Consider the following 20,062-nt stretch of genomic DNA (forward strand, 5'->3'; position numbering starts at 1 on the left):
GGCATCACCAGCTACCCCAGGACATCCATCCTCACTCCTGGATCCTAACCACCCTCACTTCCAGAGCCTTGATACTTACCTTTCAAAAACTGTAGGTGCTTTTAAGGAAAGGAAGAAAAAATCAAGCTAAATGCAACTTTCAAATCAAAACTGAGACTTTGTGCATGAGGAGCCAGCCGTGAGCTTTTTGCTGCTTTGGGCAACACCTACAGAGAGACCAAGAAACAAAGGCAACCTTGCCTGCTCTCAGCAGGGTTTTAACCTCCATGTGGCTGCATTGGCAGTGGAATTAATTGCTCTCTCAATAAGCATTTGTGAGTCTCATTAGCCTTGTAAGCTGGTGTCTAGGAGGGACCCTGAGCAGAGATGAGGACAAGCACCATGAAGCATCATGCCATGCTGACTTGTGCCCCCCGCCCCCACTGTGCACGCAGGTCACACACACTGACCGTGGAGCCTGCCTAGACTGTATATGTGTGTGTTTGTTTTGGGGCTCTACCAGGCAGAGCTGGAATGAATCGAAAAGGCAGTAACATTTTCTTGGTTGAAGGAACAAGGTTGCGGTCAGGTGTCAAGGAGGCAAGCATATCTTACTGCATCACACCCTGTTGTCTGGCACTCTGTTAACTAGAACTTGACTGTTTTGCTCAGACACTCAGTGGCTTCCTGAAGAGAGTCGCTCAGTGGGCATTCAGTCTTCCACAAGCTGGCCCTGACCTACCTTCCCGTGTTTCTTTCTCACTAGGTAACAATAATGATAACATTTGTATTTGTCTTACAAAACGTTCTCATATTCCATATTTCTTTGAATCTTCATACTGATCATTTTTGGAGATGAGGGCATAGGCCCAGAAAGGTAAAAGGACCTGCCCAAAGCCACTACACCTGCAGTAGATTGTGGCTGTGGTCGATTATGCATTACCACTTGGAATATTTGACAGGTTACACTTTCCTGTCCTATTAACATGAGGGTTTGGCTTGAACTTGCTTTAGCCACTAAAACGTGGGCAAAAGTGGCATGTGTCACTTCTGAGTCAGCTCGTGACTTTCCATGGCCCTTCTCTCCAAGAAACTGGCAATATCCCAGATAGGGGCTGCTCCGTCAGCCTGGGTCCTGAGGCCTAGAGTGATGTGGATGTGGAGCAGTAAGAATTGGCCCTCCATGGACGTGGCATGTGCATGAGAAATAACCCTCTGCTGTGGTAAGCCACCAAGACGTTGGGGTCATCTGTTACTGCAGCACAGCTAAGTCTGAGCTGACCACATGGCGGTCAAACATAGCTCAGTTCTAGACACCCTGAAAGTGTACATCTACCACATCTATCCCTGGTGTTCTAGACACACCATCCTGCTTATTCTCACCTCCGTGCATTTCTTCATCTTGCTCCCTCTGCCCAGAACTCTGTTGAAATCCTACCCATCTTCCAGAGTCATGGTTGGAATTCACCTCTTCTGTGACACTTTCTCAGAATCATAATAGTACCAAACACTTTGTGGCATTTACTTACTATGTGCCAAGCACTTTACTTGTTTTAATTCATTTCATATTCACCCCACGGAATGAGCCCTATCTCTGTTGCCACATAAAGTGAAGAGAGGTAAAATAAGTTGTCCAAGATCACATAAGTGGTGGCTGGCAGAGCCAAGACTCGAACCCCACACTCCTTCTATTCCACTACCCCTTCTCCTTCTGTTCCCTGTTACATTTCTACACATCTCTTCTCCGTAGCTATAAAACAGCTTCTTTATCTGATTGACCACATTTCTTTTTCTTTTCTTTTTTTTTTTTAAGTGTTTTATTTATATTTGAGAGAGAGAGAGAGAGAGAGAGAGACAGACAGACAGAGTTCGAGCAGGGGAGGGGCAGAGAGGGAGGGAGACAGAATCCGAAGCAGGCTCCAGGCTCCCGAGCTGTCAGCACAGAGCCTGACATGGGGCTTGAACCCGTGAACTGTGAGATCATGACCCGAGCCAGTCAGACGCTTAACTGACTGAGCCACCCAGGCACCCCTTTTCTTTTCTTTTTTTAAAGGTTTTAAGTAATCTATCACTTCTCGGCCTTTTGGCAAAGATCAAGTGACGATTTTAAATAATCTCTACACCCACATGCAGGGCTTGAACTCAGAACCCCGAGATCAAGAGTCACATGCCCCACCGTCTGAGCAAGCCAGGTACCCTTGACCACATTTTCTTGATCTGAGTTTAGGTATAAGTTATACCACTTACTGGTGGTATGACCTTGGGCTGGTCACTTAATTTCTCTGAGCCTCAGTTTCCTCTTTGTATTCCCCACAGCTCCTAGCAAGGTTCCCAGTAAATACTAACTGAGCAAATGGATAAACTTTCTGAGCCCTGGTTTGCCCATTTGTAGAATAAGAGTAATAATGGTACTTCCTTCATAGGAAGGAAGGTTGTTGAGTTTAAATGATGCCTAGCAACAGGGCACAACACACAGTAAGATATATACAATACGACAAGCTATTGTTATTAATTATTATAAGCTGTAGGAAATGTAAATATAGTGTATCAAATACAGAGAAAAAACTTACTTCTCACTATGCAGATTGAGGAAAGCTAGCTTTATGGCAGAAGTGACTTGAGTGCTTTTTGCAGAATGTATAGAATCTGGACACAGAAAGGAGGTAGGGGGCAGGGCATTTTAGGCAAAGAGAACGGCATAGATAAAGAGCCAGAGACAGTGTAGATCTTAAAATTGTAATCTCTCTTCCCTCAGGTATACCACTATTAGGGTCATATCTAAGGAAATAATCCTAAATATGAAAAGATTTTATGCATAAAGATGTCCATTGCAGCATTATTTATAAAAGTGAGAACATAGAAATAGTGATATGTCCAACAATAGGGAAGTGGTTAAATAAATGACCTTACATCCACCTGATATATTATTATCTGATAGATAATATTATATTATAATTAAAAGTATGAGAAATATGTTATAAGGGAAAAGTTTATGAATGATGCTATGTGGGGAAAAAAGATAAAATGAATAATCAATATGATTACAACTACATAAAAATAAGTTTTAAAACCAAAATAATACACAGAAATTCCAGGTGGAAATCCTGTCCCTTGATTTCTTATCCTTAAGAGTAAGGAGTAGCTTCAGAGTAATGAGGTTTGGTGATTGCTCTGAGAAATTTAAGTTTTCTTCCTTACATTAATCACTACTTTATGATTAGAGCTAACCTTTATTGAGTGCTCACTACGTACTAGGCACTGCACGGATACTTTACATAATTATCTCACTTAATCCATACAACCCAATGAGGAAGATTCTCTTGTTAACCTACTACAAATAGAGAAATTAAGACATATATTTATACAATAAACATATATTACTTTTATAATAGGAAAACCATATATTTACTGAATTTAATATTTTATAATTAAAAGATAAGAGATTCAGATCCTCCCCCCCCCATTTTGCTACTTCAATGATAAAATACACATTGTTGTGCATATTTCCTTACGTATTGATACTATTATTTCTATAAATCACATTTCTTAAAGTGATATTTGGGGTCAAAATGTATGTGTACCTTTTTAAATTTTGAACTAATTTTGGAGTTAATCTTAGGGAAGTTGCAAAACCAGTACAGAGATTGTTTGGCAATAAAAAAGAATAAAATACTCGTCCATGCTACAACTTGGATGAACCTTGAAAACATTATGCTAAGTGAAAGAAGCCAGACACAAAAGTCATATATTATGATTCCATTTATATAGGAAATGCCCAGAATAGGTAAATCTATAGAAACAGAAAGCAGATGGGTGGTTGCCTAAGACTGTGAAAAGATGGAGAATGGACAGTTTTCAGGTGGTTTCCTTTGGAGGAGATGAAAATGCTTTGAAATGAGTGGTGCTGGTTGTACAACTTTTTAACTATAATAAAAAAAAAATCACTGAACTCTGCACTTTAAAAGGGTGATTTTATGGAATGTGAGCTATATCTGAATTAAGCTGTTATTAAAAAAAAAGAAAACAGGGGTGCCTGGCTGGCTCAGTTGATTAAGCGTCCAACTTTGGCTCAGGTCATTATCTCATGGCTTTGTTGGTTCGAGCCCCGCATCAGGCTCTATGCTGACAGTGTGGGGTCTGCTTAGAATTCTCTGTCTCCTTCTGTCTGTGACCCTCCCCTACTCCCTCTCTCTCTCTATCTCTCTCAAAAATAAACTTTTAAAAAATTAAAAAAAAAAACAGTACAGAGAGTCCCATAAACCCCTCACGATGTTCCCCTAATGTTCACAACTGGGAAACGATTGGATAAATTAGAGTACAGCTCTCCTATGAAATAGTAAAAGTACCCATAGCATGATTCCTTTTTTTCTCCTAAAAATTATTTGAAAGAAGCAAAAACCCTTTATGTGTGTGTGTGTGTGTGTTACCTTACATTTGCAGCAGCACACATAAAGTAGTGGGAATATGAAAGTGAGCTTAATACTGGTTACTTGGTGGCAGAATTAAGGCGGACAGAGGGAGATTAGCAGTTTGTTTTTATAACCCTCTATTTAGTTTAGTATAAAAAGACATGTAATTTTTCTAACTTTTTCAATTTAGAAATATTAAGGAGGGGCACCTGAGTGGCTCAGTGGGTTAAGCATCTGACTTCAGCTCAGGTCATGACCTCGTGGTTCGTGAGCTCAAGGCCCACCTGGGCTCTCTGCTGTCAGCATGGAGCCAGCTTTCGATCCTCTGTCTCCCTCTCACTGCCCCTCCCCCGCTCGTGCATGCAATCCCTCTCTCTTAAAAATAAACAAACATTGAAAACACTTTTAAATATTAAGGGGAAAAAAAGGCAAGGGATGCTGCCCCTGGATTTCCCATGACTAGGCAGTCATCTCCAGGTTTTATGCAGCATGGTGTTTATTAACATCACACACGCAGGGGTCCTACACCATCAGCTCCTGGGAGAGATGGAACCTGAGCAGGAATCCTGGGGAATAGATGGAGGAGTAGGAGTACTGGTTAAGATAAAAGCTTCTGGGTTAGTCAGAACTGCATTTGAATCCCAGATTCTGCCACCTACTGAGCTGTGGACCTTGGACCAGTTGCTTACCTGCCCTGTCCCTTGATTTCTTATCCTTAAAATGGGAGTAATTGGATGACTTTCATTGGGCTATAATGAAAACAAAATGAGCTCATTCATGCAAGATGCTTAACACTGTGGCTAGAACATGGTATTCAGTAAGTGAAAGGAATTATTATTATTAATATTATTTATAGTAGACATTTTCCAGTTGTTGGAGGAATGGGAAATGGTGGCTATAAAAATCTAGAGGAGGGGACGGTGACCTCAACTTTGCTCGACCTACCATGTTCCCAACACATAAGTTCATGTGCTCCTGTGTCACCAATCTGAGAACTGACTTTGTTCTTGCCACTCTTATACCCAGCTAAAACAAAAGGCTCCGGTTCCCAGCCTCCCTTGCAGCTAGAGGCAGGGGAGGTCTTGGGAGACACTTTCTTCTGGAAAGATGCACTTACTTTCTCTTTATGTTTCTGTGGCCTGGATCCCACAGATGGTGGCTGGAGCTCTATCAGCACTATTGGCTCATGCAACAGCTTTGAGGAGGGAAACCATACCCTTGGGATGGTGGAGCAGAGCACAGGAGCCTGAGACGCTGATGACCCTGGAGTCACCATGCCAGCCCCAGCTTACCTTCCTCTGCACCTCTTTTATATAAAAGAGAAATAAACCTCTATGTTGCATAAGCCCTTTCTCTGGGTTTTCTATAATGTGAAGATAAACCCAGCCCTAATTGAGTTCTCACAATACAACTAACCCAAAAAGCAAAAGCTCATGTCTAGGAGGGAGTGAGGGGTGTGAGCTGGGGAGGGGCTGGCTGCCTTCTCCTGGGTGAGGCCAGAGGTGAGGCTTGGCCTGGACACTTACTCATCGCCGATGTAGAGCTGGGGCCAGACCTCGTTGACATGAGTGTACTGGGGACTGCCCTTCCAGAAGAGACGCTCCAGCTCAAAGGCTCCGGGGGTACAGTAGTCCTCTGCTTCTACCTCCCCCTCCACCTTCGGCAGCAGCCTCTTGGCAGATGGGTAGGCATTTTTGAGACTTGCCTTTGGTTCTCTGGATGTCATTTTGAAGCCAAGGGATTTTCTTTCGTTTCTGCAATTGGTCATGAGAGAGGGTCAGGATTTGAGTTAGCAGGAGGCAGAGGTAGGGAAAGGCCTTTACAAAAAGAGGTGGGAATAAACTGATCTTAAGATTCAACAGGCATTTCCCCTGCCTGCTGTGCTTCTGCTTCCTTTTCTCAGGCCACAGAAGTAACCAAGGAGGGCCATGATGGCAGTTAAACACTTAACCAACATTCCATTCTCCTTCAGCGCAGTAGTGCCGGGGGCCCTCTGACATGGGCCGAGGAGGATTTGCAGCAGAGTCAAGACAGGCTTCAAGCCTCAGAAATCCCTGTGGGCAGTCAGTCCCTTGCCTCCTTTCTTTTAGCTTTTATCCCTTCTTTGGTCCTAGTTTTTCCTTTATCTGACTAAAATCTGCTGGTTCTGACCATTTTGAATCCTAATAGGAAGGGCCAGAAGATTCCTACCATTCCAGGCCTGGGATACTCAACACCTGCAGGGAGCCATTAGCCACAGGACCGGGCACACCTGTAAATCCAGAGCCCATTTGAGCCAAGCAGCCATGCACATTCTGGAATCTCCAGGAGCCCTCGGGTAGAAGGAGGCTTGGCTGCATGAGGGTTCCTCAATGCATTAGGACAGTTGAAGGCAATGTTGTTGGCTGCTCTCACGCTAGGGGCTGGCAGTTGTGCTAACTTACCAGGGGTCAGAAGAGATGTTCCAAGCTGTAAAGCTGTGTTTGCAGATTGAAATGCATATTTGGAGACCTTGTCAGGCTCTGCAAATGGAATGTGGGAGAAGAGTTTCCACTGTCCCCAAAGAAAGGAATTTGCTGTGGAATTGGGCAGTGTTTGTTCCCTGAGCTGAGTGACTGATGCATCTACACTCAGACAGCCTGAGGGGAGGTTATGCTCTGAGACTAGAGGCAAGGAGAAAAAAGGCAGAGTGACTGAGAAACGTGCAGGTGAGTGATGGAGAATGAGTGTTATTCATTTAACAAATACTTAGCTGGCACTTACTTTGCACCAGGCACTGTTCCAGTGCTTTACAATTACTAACTCATTTAATCTTCTTAACAACCCTATGAGGTAGGCATTATTGTTATCTCTATTTTACAGATGAGGAACATTGTAAATTGAGGCTGTTTATAACACATGGTCTTAGTCTTCTGAGAAGCAAATAACTGCTGAGAGGGTGGGGTGAGGGTAGGGATGCATTGTGAGGGGGGCAGACTAGGGATTTGAAGAATGTAAAAAAAAGTTTGCTAGCTTCAAAGACCGCTAGGATCATGCCAGGGACTGAGAACACAACACAGGGAGGCTCCCGCTTGTCAAAAACAGGACAATTTGAGCATGATTAATAAAAATAACTGCAATGGGTTAAAACAAATCAGACATTCAAATCGTAACGACACTTAAAACAATTACTCGCTGTTGGAAGATGTGAGGGACTAGCTCATTATTTTGAAGACAGACAAGTAAAGGGAAAGAATCTAGCATTTACTGTTCCTTTCTGATACAAACTGTACTACTGGGTAGATGAGGAAGATTTGCTCTTTTATATAATTATCCCAGATAATAAAGATGGAAGAAAGCCCCTTTTTATAACACTTGATGAACTAATGGATATAGGCATTCAACTCTGACTGCTACAGAAGAGACAATCAGACATTATGGGTCTTCTGTTGGGAGGACATGCCATCACCAGAAGAGTCTTCTCTTCTGGAAAGAAAAACCTGTCTTAGCAGAGTCCTCAGAGTCTGAACCTAACAATTAATTTGCAGGAGATTCAAAGAACAGCTAAATTATACCATAGGTTTTTACCTTTTATTTTTTTATTTTTTTTAATTAATTTATTTTTTTGTTTTGTTAAGGTAACTTTTTTCATTTCTAAATTTTTTTAAATTATTTTTTAATTGTGTGCACACTGTGTACAGTGTGCTAGGTTTTTACCTTTTAGAATTACGTATTGAAATATTCACAGATGAAATGATATGATATCTGGGATCTGCTTCAAAAATAATATACTTGGGGGGTGCCTGGGTGACTCAGTCGGTTAAGCATCCAACTTAGGCTCAAGTCATGATCTTGTGGTTCATGAGTTTGAGCCCTGCATTGGGCTCAGTGCTGCCAGCTCAGAGCCTGGAGCCTACTTCCGATTCTGTGTCTCCCTCTCTCTCTGCCCCTCTCCCATTCGTGGTCTGTCTCTCTCAAAAATAAGTAAAAAACATTAAAAAATGATAATAATATACCTGGAAAATTCTAACAATATATTGTGTATGGGGTGGGGGGTAAAATGGAGGTATGTATGATAGGCAGGATTGGCCATGGATGGTGGTGGTTGGGGTTGGATGATGGTTGCAAGGTAGAGTTACTGTTTTTCTCTTTGTGTGTCTTTGAAATTTTTCATTAAAAAATGTTAAGAAGAGGGGCACCTGGGTGCCTCAGTCAGTTGAGTGTCTGACTTTGGCTCAGGTCATGATCTTGTGGTTTGTGAGTTGGAGCCCTACCTTGGGCTCTGTGCTGACAGCTCAGAGCCTGGAGCCTGCTTTGGATTCTGTGTCTCCCTCTGTCTCTTTATCCCTCCCCTGCTCACACTCTGTCTCTCTCTCTCTCTCACAAAAATAAATAAACATTAAAAGAATGGTTTTTTAAATGTTAGGAAGAAAAGGAGAGGGCTGAAACTGCTCTGGGGAACTGGAATTTCCCAAGTTTACAGCAGATGAATTAAAGGATCACTAGCCAGCAGTGTGTCTTTGGGGATCCTGGGAAGCCAGGATCCGTGACTTTCTCCTGCAGTGTCCTGAGTTGGGGGTTGGGGCAACAGAGGTGGTCCTTCTGTGGATTCTCTCAAAGTGTGATCTAAAGACCACCTCTGTGGAATAATCTGGCACTTGCTAGAAATACAGATTCCTGGGTGGCACCCTCGACCAGAGCCAAGGACCTAGGAGTCTGTAGTTTTTTTTTTTTTCCAAAAATTTTTTACATTCATTTATTTTTGAGAGGCAGAGAGACAGAGCACAAGTGGGAAGGGGCAGAGAGAGAAGGAGACAGAGTCCAAAGCAGGCTCCAGGCCCTGAGCTGTCAGCATAGAGCCTGACGCAGGGCTCTAACTCACAACCCATGAGATCATGACCTGAGCCAAAGTCGGACGCTTAACCAACCGAGCCACCCAGGTGCCCCTAGGAGTCTGTATTTTAACAAGCTCCCAAGTAAGTCTGATGCTCATTGAGGACTGATAATGATTGCCCAAGCATGTGGCCAGAGAGTCAAGGAGCTGGTGAGTCAAGAGAAGGATAGCAAGGGTGTTCAAAATATGTTCTATCTTCTCATTGAAGTAGAGGCCATATCTTTAGCCCAGAATAAGGTGCAGGGCTGGGAGGAGGGAAGAGCTGGATGACCTTACCTGGAGATTCCCTGCCCTGTGTTGATTTCTCTAGGCCTAGTGTCTGACATGTAGTGAATGAATGGAGGGTGTGAATGAATGACTGAAGGGTGGATAAATGAGGGATTGCGAGGCCTGTGCTAGGGACTCAGCCAGAGCTGATGAGGCAGGACTGAGCCTTTTAGCCAATGGAGGAGGGACAAAGGTGAGCAAAGTGCACAATGCAGGACGGATAGTCTCCTGTGGTTGCTTAGGCCCAAACTCTGCTCTAGGGCCTGACTGCTGGTGTTTCCAGTCACAAAGGGAGGAGTTGTTTTCAGGGATGGCCAGAAACTTCTGCTGCAGGAAACAGCCCACAAAACCCTGTCTGCCACTAAGGAGGCCTCAGAAGAGGTGATTTTAGGGTGATGCTGGAGTAAACTGCATTCTGAAACCTCTGCCTGCCTCCTTTGATCACTGAAGCTGACCTCACCCTTGCTGAGGCTGTTGCTCCTTCATTACACTGTGGAAGGAGCCATCCCCAACCCCATCTCCGTGCTGAAAGCCTCGGCTGGATTTCCAGACAGAAGAGGAAGTGGTGCGGTCTACCCAGAGCGGCTTGGCACGCAGAGGGAGCTCTGGGATCCATTATCCTCCAGTGTGCAGATTTGATGGGGGAAGAGAACAAAGCACAGAACAGTCCAGAAACCACAGACCTGTAATCTTTCCAAATCCTGAAGACGGCTTGTGTGCATCCCTCTCTGCATGGCTCCCAAATTTCTGAATCTCAGAGAAGCCGAGAGCGTCTGTTTCCCAGACCACAGCCAAAATGGAAGGGGAAGACAAATCTGTTCTGTTTGGTTTCCATAGATTCGACCCAGAGATTAACTGCCAAGGTCTTGATGACACACACAATATCAATCACAGGCTAAATGTCATAATGAGAACTGGGCAGGTTGTCAAGAGAGGCCTCCAGGTTTCTGTTACAGCTTCATATTTAAAGGTTCGGTCCCAGGAAACCAAATGCCAACTTGAAGGCTACTCGGTGTATGTATGGCATCAGCCTGTCTCCTCCTCAAAGGATAGCAGACTCAGGCTCCTTCCTGGAGGGGCCAGGAAGGTAACATAGAGGGGAGGTAGGGTGCATGTTAAAGAATAAAACAAACAAAAAAACCCTAACAGTTGGCCTCAGGTAGGAGACAACAGGGATTGGTAGGGACTGTGGTAGTATAGAAAACAAATGCTCCCCTGAAGGGTGTAGCTGCTTGCCCTTCCCTGTGGGAATGTAAGCCAGATTGTCTGATATTTTTATAAGAAGTCAGAAAGCCAGAATTTTGTGAGAAATCCACTGGTTTTTAAATGTAGGCAGCTGAAGGAGATGCTGTCCTTGCCCTGTTCCATTCCTCAGCTCAGATTGCTGGGGTAGAAGTGGGCAGTTCCCTCCTACACAAAAGGCATCCTCCCTCAAGCCCCTGTATTTCCTTGCTCGAGGGTATTTTCTGGTCTTTGTGCTGGTCGGGCCTAAAATAAGAGGAGTTACCCTCAGAAAGTTATTTGCAAATGAGGGGCAGGAGTTGGTGGAGGAGTACCCCAGCTTCACCGCCCCCCACCCCTTGCTCAGTGGGATCTCAGTGGGAAGTCTGTCCTCCACGGTCTCCTGGAGGCTCCGCCCTGTGCTCCAGCCCCAGTTGCCCTGATTGGTGACCTCATGCAAGTCCCATGCTGGCTCTCTTCCCTCAGACTTGCTTCACTCTGCGCCACACTCCTGGAGCATCTTGCAAATAAACAACTTGAACCCAAACCCTCGTCTCAGGGTCAGCTGTTGAGGGAAACTAACCTAAGATACTTACTGCTAATTTTAAAACATTTGAAGATACTTTGATGACAGAGAATTCAGGGGCCAAGTGACACTTGACCACTAAGGCCTAGAGTGGCATTTCTCTCTGTGAAATGGTGGCCCTGACTTTCAGGTACTATTTCCAGGAATAATTAACACAGGGACCCCTTTTTAATTCTGACTCCTTTTCAGAATTTTCAATGGTACAGCTTAACGTTTGGTTACAGATTTCCCCTGCCCAATGAGGGAAGGCTTTGAATGAATTCAAAACTATAATTGCAACACCATGATTTGACTTTATGTAAAAACAAAACAAAACACCTTATATAGTTTTGTTTTGTTTTTTTAAACTGGAAGAAAAACATCAAAATGTCAATGCTGTGAGCAAGTGGCAGGACTCAGGGAGTTTTTTTTTCTGTTTTCTATTTTGGGAGTCTTTGAATAAATAATCATATTTTATAATAAATAACCATGTCTATATTTTTAAACTGTGCTGACCAAACAGAACAGCTGGGCAGGAAGCTGCCTGTGACTTCTAATTTGTGATTTCCACTCTATCTTACTTGCTCCCAGGACCTGGCCCTTTCCTGGGGCCCCTCTCCCTCCCTGTCCCTCTCTCCCTGTATTCACTGGCTTGAGGCCCTTCTCTGTTCTCACAGCTCCAACAATTACTCAAGACTCTCAGATCTACATAATTCATGTTCCCTAAGCTTCACTTTCTTCTTTGATAACATAGAGTTATAGGGGCGCCTGAGTGGCTCAGTCCATTAAGTGACTGACTCTTGGTTTCAGCTGAGCTCATGATCTCATAGTTTGCGAGATCGAGCCCGTGTCAGGCTCTGTGCTGACAGCATGTAGCCTGCTTGGGATTCTCTCCCACCCTGTCTCTCTCTGCCCCTCTCCCTGCTCCTCAGAGTATGCTCTCACTCTCAAAATAAATACACATTTTGGGGCGCCTGGGTGGCTCAGTCGGTTAAGCGTCCGACTTCAGCTCAGGTCACGATCTCGCGGTCCATGAGTTCGAGCCCCGTGTCGGGCTCTGGGCTGATGGCTCAGAGCCTGGAGCCTGCTTCCCATTCCGTGTCTCCCTCTCTCTCTGCCCCTCCCCCATTCATTCTCTGTCTCTCTCTGTCTCAAAAATAAATAAACTTTAAAAAAATAAATAAATAAATAAACACACATTTTTAAAAAAGGAGCTGTAACAAGAAGGGAAAGATGGTTTTAAAAACAAACAAAAGGGGCACCTGGGTGGCTCAGTCTGTTGAGCATCTGACTTCGGCTCAGGTCATGATCTCACGGTTCATGAGTTCGAGCCCCACATTGGGCTCTGTGCTGACAGCTCAGAGCCTGGAACCTGCTTCATATTCTGGGTATCCCTCTCTCTCTCTCTGCCTCTCCCCTGTTCATGCTGTTTCTGTCTCTCAAAAATAAATAGACATTTTAAAAAACAAGCAAACAAACAAAAAACCTAACCTAAACTCTTTCTAAGGTGGAGGATGGGAGAAGCCAGGTAGAGAGATTCATTACTTATTTCAGTGGGAAAATGAAATCTCTATGTAGACCCCTATGCCTACAAAGACTGGCCAGGTAACCATGGAATGTGAGCCACAGAGCAGGCCTCCTTCTCAACAAAAATTACCATTTGAGGACGCTTTGGATGAGAAAAAGTTAAGTCCCGAAGCATGATTGGGAAGATGGTGATGCCAAACAAAGAGAGCTAAATTGTTCTGTACAGGGCGGGAGGGGGGGGTTCTGAGCCTCCTAGAACATTCCAGAAGAGGTGAGGGGCCCTGCTGGTGGGAAGGGCGGGAGGGTCACAGACAGCCATGTGTGTAGTGTCCAGGGCGTACAGTTCTGGGGAGAGCAAGGATTCCCAGTGCTTCACTGGGCAGTGCCCCAAAGCCATGTCAGCCCTCTTTTTTGTCACCCTAAACCTTGAAACTGTTAGATGCAACAGGCAGCTGTGTTGGTGGTGGTTTTGAGAAATCAAAGGGAAGGAGGCTTGAGCAGGTAGAGAGAAGAGACCAGAAGTATGTTCAGTGTTCACCAAAATAATTAACACTGGTTATATACTTATTTTAGGATGATGAAATTATATGTGATTTTTCTTCTTCTTCTTTTTTCTTTTAAGAAACAATCTATCCTAAAATTTCTGTGTTGAACATGTATTACTTGAGTATATGAAGTGATGGGGGAAGTCTGTGCAAGTTCTATTTTAGGATTGTTCTGGACAAAGGAGATGCTCACCCTAACCTGTGGATTAGGCACAGGAAGGTGACCTTCAGGACAAGGCCTAGCCAGGTGTTCCTTACATCTTGCATGGCACCGAGTGCCCTCCCAGTCAGTGTGAGCTCCCCAAAGGCAGAGCTGTGTCCTGCTTGAGGCCTCTGGTAGCAGAGTAGGTCATGTCAGAAAATCATTCTAATCCCTCAGTGCTTCCTGAGAAACCAGGGGAGAATTAAGTTTTGTGTGTCCTGAAGCTTATACAATTTGTATAAGAAAAAGGAAAACCGGGGTGCCTGGGTGGCTCAGTTGGTTGAGTGTCCAACTTCAGCTCAGGTCATGATCTTGAAGTTTGTGAGTTCAAGCCTGCGTCGGACTCTGTGCTGACAGCTCAGAGCCTGGAGCCTGCTTCAGATTTTGTTGCCCTGTCTCTCTGTCCCTCCCTGACTTGCTCTCTGTCTTTCGCTCTCTCAAAAACAAATAAACATTTAAAAAAGAAAAGAAAAGAAAAAGGAAAAACAAAGGGCATGTGGGTGGCTCAGTGGGTTAAGCATCTGACTTCAGCTCAGGTCATGATTTCGCAGTTCATGAGTTCGGACCCCGCATCAGGTGGGCACAAAGCCACACTTCTGGTAAAACATAAGTCCCGCTTCAGGTGAGCCCCACTTCTCTCTCTCTTTCCCTCTCTGCTCACTTGTGCCCTCTCCCCCCACCAAAAAATAGAAAAGGAAAACAAATAGGTGCAGGGCTTGGAAGAAGGCTATTTAAGTGTGGGGCTCTGAAGCTTTGGGGTAAATCTACCTCTGAAACTTCCTTCCCCTCTGACTGCGGACAGACCTCAGGTGAAGAGGGCAGCACTGTTTCCTTGTCCCATGGCGTCAGAGCCAGCATCCTTGACTTGCCTTACCTAGTCTCGGTTTAGTCTGAGTCAGCCAACATTAGCTCTGGTGGGTCAAAAATGAGCATGAGTGGCTTTGTTTTCTTTTTGACTTCACCTCATCTGTTAGACCTGGCCCTGTGCTCCACCTCCAGGCTTTCCTCACACATCCCTCTGTTATGCACCAGGTATGGGCTGGCCCAGAGAGGTCTCTGCCTTCTAGAGGCTTTTGGCCTAATGGAGCAATTTATAAACTAATCTTCAGACAGTCTCCTCTCCCTTTGAAGTCATTCTGTATCTGTGCATGTGTGTACATTGCGTATTTACCTTCCTGATGCACTGGGATCATGGGGGAAAGTTAGTCTGTATTTAAATACATGCACACCACACTTCTTCCATGACACTACCCAAGTGGGGCTTGGAATGTGCCTTGAAAGAAGAGGGAGAGTAAAAATGTTACTGTGGTTGGATAAATTTCTCTATTAGGAGAGTGATACCTTCTGATGAGGTATGTGAAAGGATGGAATTTGGCAGCGGTGTATGTATATATATAAACATTTATAATTTACTGCAAGTCAGTGCTTGTCTTTACGCATCTTAAATCTATAAAAATGATCCCAACTAGAAAATAAAAGTTGTGGATTCTAAAAAAATTAAAACTTGGACGTGAAAACCCAGGAATTTTTTGTTGCCTATAATTTAATTCTTAACATATCTGACACAATCCAAGTTTAACAGATTTTTTTTTTTCTTTTGGATTCTGGCAAGTATGTTAACAGGAGGCAATTATGTGAATTAATATAAAGTCCTTTTATTAAAAAAAACAGAAATGCTTTCATTTAAAGAGGTAATTTAATATTCCTTCTGTGATGGTGTTGATGTCATAACTTGTTTGATTAACTCTTCAAATGGTTTCAAAACGCTTCAGGGTGGTAATTTATGAACTCCTAATTGATTTCCCCAATCTTGGTTTGGCAGAGTTGAGCCTCCCGGAAACCATGAGGAGGCTGGACGCCCATACTCTACTTCCTTTTCAGACACGGGAGCAGGCTGGGATGGACTACCTCTGCAGCCTGGCCCCGGGTGAGGAAGAGGAGGCTCTAGTACAGGGACAAGAGACCATGACATTGTTGTTCCTGACTCCTAAGTGGCTCAGCTTTTTGCCTCCTCTGAAGATGTGTGGAAATACTGTAGGCAGTTTCACAGCTCGTGAATTCAGGAATAGATGGTCTTTTATACCACAACTTACAAAAGCTATCTCCCACTGTGCATCACCTCAGAACATGAGGCTTCCTTGAGGCCAGAAAAGACGAGGTGGGGTGGACTACGGAAGTGTGGCCCTCACCATGGGCCCACCACCTTTTCATTTCCCCATCTAGGCCACTATTACTCGTTAGGCCTGTCTCTGAGTACTGTACAGAGGAGGCTCTGGGCCTTGGGAAGGTTTTTGGCCAAGTACTCACATTTGAAGCTGCCATGAAAGTTCACTGAGAAATCAAGGCCTGGCAGGACCCAGGGAAATGATCATACAGTTATTACTTTTATTTGTTTTTATATGTTTTAATGTTTATTTCTTTATTTTGAGAGAGTGAGAGGAAGCGAGCACAAGAGGGGAAGGGGCAGAGAGAGGGAGAGAGAGAATCCCAAGCAGGGTCCGTGCTGATCAGTAAAGACCGCGAGATCATGACCTGAGCTGAAATCAAGAGTTGGACACTTAACGACTGAGCCACCCAGGTGCCCCCATTGTTACTTTTATTGTGTGCCCAGTGATAATCTGCTCTCAAAACCTCCTAGACAGAGAATGACTGTCCTTACTTTACAGATGAGCAAAATGAGGGTCAGAGATTAGTAACATGACACCAGGTGGTAAGACTTGGGCTCCACCCAGGCAGCCACGTATCCCAACCCATGTCAGTAGACAGTCATTATATTCCTGGCCACAAAGTTTACGCTCCTGAGGGTGGGCTTGGGCCTTTCAGTTTTGTGCTGCCATCCCCAGTGTGTGTCCCAAAGTGTGTGCAGTTGTGGAGAGAGCTCTCTCTGGCCTTGGAGTCTCAATACCTGGGCTTCAGCTTCCTCATCTGAGGATAGGGATAGTATCCACCTAACTGGTTCCTGGATTAAATGAGATGATATAACTCTTTGGTACATTGACACGGGCCCAGAAAATGTTCCACGAAAGGGGACAAAGAAGCTGTGGGGAGGCTGGATAGAGAATTCCCAACTGTGTTGGAAGCTAAGTTCTGAGCCAAAAGTAGGGACTATAGGTAGAACAGTTTGGCCAGGGCCAAGCATCTTTGTGGTATTGTTATGGTAGATGGGATGGGGCATAAATAAGCCTGAACATTTTCCTATGGGTGATGGGGCTCATTTGCTCGTGTGCAAAGTATAAGAAGGCTTTGGGGAGGAGGGGAAAGGACTCTCTCCATCTTGTTGATGTCTGGTGGCCGTGCCAGACTGCTATGAGACTTGACCTCCTATTTACTGTGGACTTGGTGGACCCACTTCCAGTGATCAAGGGTCACTGGAAGCAAAAATTCAAACACCGTCTGCTCTGGAGGCAGACTGCAAAGGACAAATGGAGCTGTGACCCCTGGCCCCACTATCTGGAGTGGCTGTTCCCTGGGACCAGACCCAGGTTGGAGTTCAGGCATCAAGGGAAGTGGGAGGGTGAGATGTCACCCCTGCTCCCACCCCACCAAGGGGCCCCAGAGCACAGTGCCTGTGCCATCAGACTCTAAGATACACTGGATTCTGGCCTTGACTACTGTCTGGGATGTATGATGTGGGCAAACCACTTCACTTCTTTGTGTCTCAGCTTCCTCATCTGAAAATGGAGATGATGAGGCACCTCCCTCATAGGGCTATTGCAGTTCTGTGGAGTAAGTGAGTTAATACTTATAAGAAAAGCTTTTAGAACCATGCCTGACACATCAGCACCAGGAAACATTCAGATTCACAAGGGTTGTGCAGAGCCAACCTCTGGCTCTATGGAGGGCAGGCTGCCCCCTCCCCAAGTGGACTCAGCCTGGCCTCAGCAGGGTTACAGGAAATGCTAACAGCCAAGCCTCCAGCCTCAGTGCCCCTGCTCTGCTCCTCACCCCTTGTGGGATAGACAGTAGCCACAGGAACCCCACCCTCAGAGAGGACTCAGAGTCCCCTCCAACACAATCCATCCTAGGACAGAAATGTTCCCAGTGAGGGCTTCCAGCTTATCACATGGTGGAGAAACGTTGCCTCCCTTGTCATCCTCCACACACATTTGCCCCCTAAAGAGGCCTCTAAGTCTTCAGACCCTCTCCCACGTCCCAATCCCCAACCCCAGACCCAAGGCTCATTTTCCTGTACAAGACTCAGCTCAGAAGCCCTTCAACTGTTGTTTATAATTGTCCCTTGGTGGGACCAAAGTGATTTTCTCATAAATAGAACAAGGAGGGGCTACAAGCCATAGGTCAGGGCAACTGAACAAATACCAAGTACCAGGGACACTCCGGTGCTGGGGCCATAAGTGAGGAGGCCTCTCTAAACATGCATCTCATGCCCCCTCCCTTCTGACTTGGTAGCTTTTTCCCTTGAACATTTTCAGGCTTTCCTGAACAGTCAGAGCTCGCAATCCCCACAGCTCTCAGGTTCCAGGCTCACAAGGAGCGGTTGGGCCACAGGAAAAGGGCACCAGAGTCTACGAGGTGAACCCTGCTCTGAGACACAGTATGACTTCCCACCTTCTTATCTACACACGCTGCCGTCTTGGTCAAGTGACTCTGTCCCTCCGTGACCCAATCTCCCCACCTACCAGGGCGGTCATCCCCATCCTTATCCTCCCACCAGGACTGGGAAAAGCTTTAAAAATGGCCACTCACTCTTTCCAAATGATGCTTAGCATTATCCAGAACACAGAAAGAATTCTCACTCCTGGGATTTTGAGTGCCGTGTTTGTAATTTGTGCTGCCCTGCACATGATGTGAGTCACTACAGTGTTTCTATCACCCCTCCTGCTGAGATTTTTTTTTCCCCTCCACTAGCTAAGTGGACAAATGTAGAACTTTGCTGGAAACGATACGTGATACAATCCATCCAGTGCCTCACAAGGGCCCAATGAGCTTTAACCCACCCTATTATCCTTTAGAAATGGTCACTGAACTAGAAGCTCAGATTTAGAGGGAGGGAAGTGGAGAAAATTCCATGGAGTCCCTAGAGAAAGATGGGGCAACAAGAAGCCTATCATACTAAAAGAATGTCAGCTCTTCTCTGCCACTTTAGAAACAGAGTAGAAAGGGGTCTTCTAAGCCCCACACCCAGACCCCCAAAGAACACTTGACTGGACCCAAGAGGAGTCAGCCTCCCCACCAAAGGTCCTTACCTGTGTGCGCTGGGGCCTGGCCGGGTCAGGAGGTGCTGGTCTGTGGGGTGTGTGGCAGCTGCACACCCGGCCACCTCGACTGGCATCCAAGAGCCTATTTTTAGGGTCAGATCTGCTGACGCTGACCTTGCGTGCTGCCCAGTCTGAGAAGAGACCCGTGGCATCTGTTTGCAAAATGATGTGCCAGTGTGACCTGAAACCCTTGACTTTGGGAGACCTGTACCTGGAGCCCACACGCTTGTCCCTGGCCCAGCCACAGAGGCAGGACACATGGCTGTCCAGGGCGGGGACAGACAGGGGGATTTCCCAGCTTTGTGTTCTTGGGATGGACGAGGCCAGGTGTCTGTGGGGCCCTGCCCTGGACTCTGTTCCAGAACAACTGGAACAGGGGAGGTTTGCCAGCTAATGTGGAGCCTGTGGGAAGGTTGGGAGCACCCAGACTGGAGACGGACTCTCCACTGCCATTTTTTCCGGGAGTTTGGGCAGCCATCTCTGGGGGGTCGATGGAATAGATGCTGCAGTATGGGTGGGTTGTGATCAGTGAAACACAGCAGATAGAGACTCTGTAAGCTTGGGTTCATTTGCATTGTGTCATTTCATGTGAGACCTCCAACGAGTGTCCAACCCTCCTGGGCTTCAGTGGGGAAAATAATCATAATGCTGTCCTCTTGTGGTTATGAGGATTAAGTGAGAGGAAGTATGGAAAATACTTAGCACAGTGCCTGGTACGTGGTAAACACTTTTAAAATGCTAGATGATAGGGGGCGCCTGCATGGCTTAGTCAGTTAAGCATCTAATTCTTGGTTTTGGCTCAGGTCATGATCTCACGGTTCATGGGTTTAAGCCCCACATCAGGCTCTGCGCTGATGGCAAGGAATCTGCTTGGGATTCTCTCTCTCCCTCCCTCTCTCTGCCCCACTCCCACTCTCTCTCACACATGCACTTTCTCAAAAATAAATAAATGTTTTTTTATTAATGCTCGATGATATTAGGATGCCCAAAATATTTCCAATCCAACAGTTACTCCCAGGTCTTTCTTCCTGGTTCTGCCTTCTGTCAACCCCGCCTCCTTGGCTCTAGGTTTCTTTGCTCCAGGAGCCCCCTACCATGCCCTACTACTATGACTCTCCTTTTAAGTGCTGAGGGCCATAGTCCTGTCAAGGCTTCTCTAATATTCTATTAAAATCTTACCAGGGCTGCGGCACCTGGGTGGCTCAGTCGGTTGAGTGCCTGACTTCAGCTCAGATCACGATCTCAGGGTTCATGAGTTTGAGCCCCGCATCAGGCTCAC

General features: G+C 45.6%; 1 protein-coding gene across 3 annotated transcripts in view; it reads right to left on the reverse strand.

The window, feature by feature from the left end:
- DUSP29 (dual specificity phosphatase 29) overlaps positions 1-18,938 on the reverse strand; it is a 35,476-nt gene extending 16,538 nt beyond the window's left edge. Inside the window, exons 1-3 of one of the 3 annotated variants that reach the window (XM_058696756.1) lie at positions 18,772-18,841; positions 6,812-6,889; positions 5,915-6,142 (exon numbers count right to left, since the gene is read on the reverse strand). In XM_058696756.1, the coding sequence (XP_058552739.1) occupies positions 5,915-6,114 (200 nt within the window). In that variant the 5' untranslated portion in view covers positions 6,115-6,142; positions 6,812-6,889; positions 18,772-18,841. Of the gene's footprint in view, positions 1-5,914; positions 6,143-6,811; positions 6,890-10,190; positions 10,578-18,771 lie in introns of all 3 variants that reach the window. The other 2 variants (XM_058696758.1, XM_058696755.1) reach the window with 2 other exon arrangements.
- Positions 18,939-20,062: the final 1,124 nt, after the last annotated feature.

Source organism: Neofelis nebulosa, chromosome 13 (assembly GCF_028018385.1).
Source record: "Neofelis nebulosa isolate mNeoNeb1 chromosome 13, mNeoNeb1.pri, whole genome shotgun sequence".
NCBI lineage: Eukaryota > Metazoa > Chordata > Mammalia > Carnivora > Felidae > Neofelis > Neofelis nebulosa.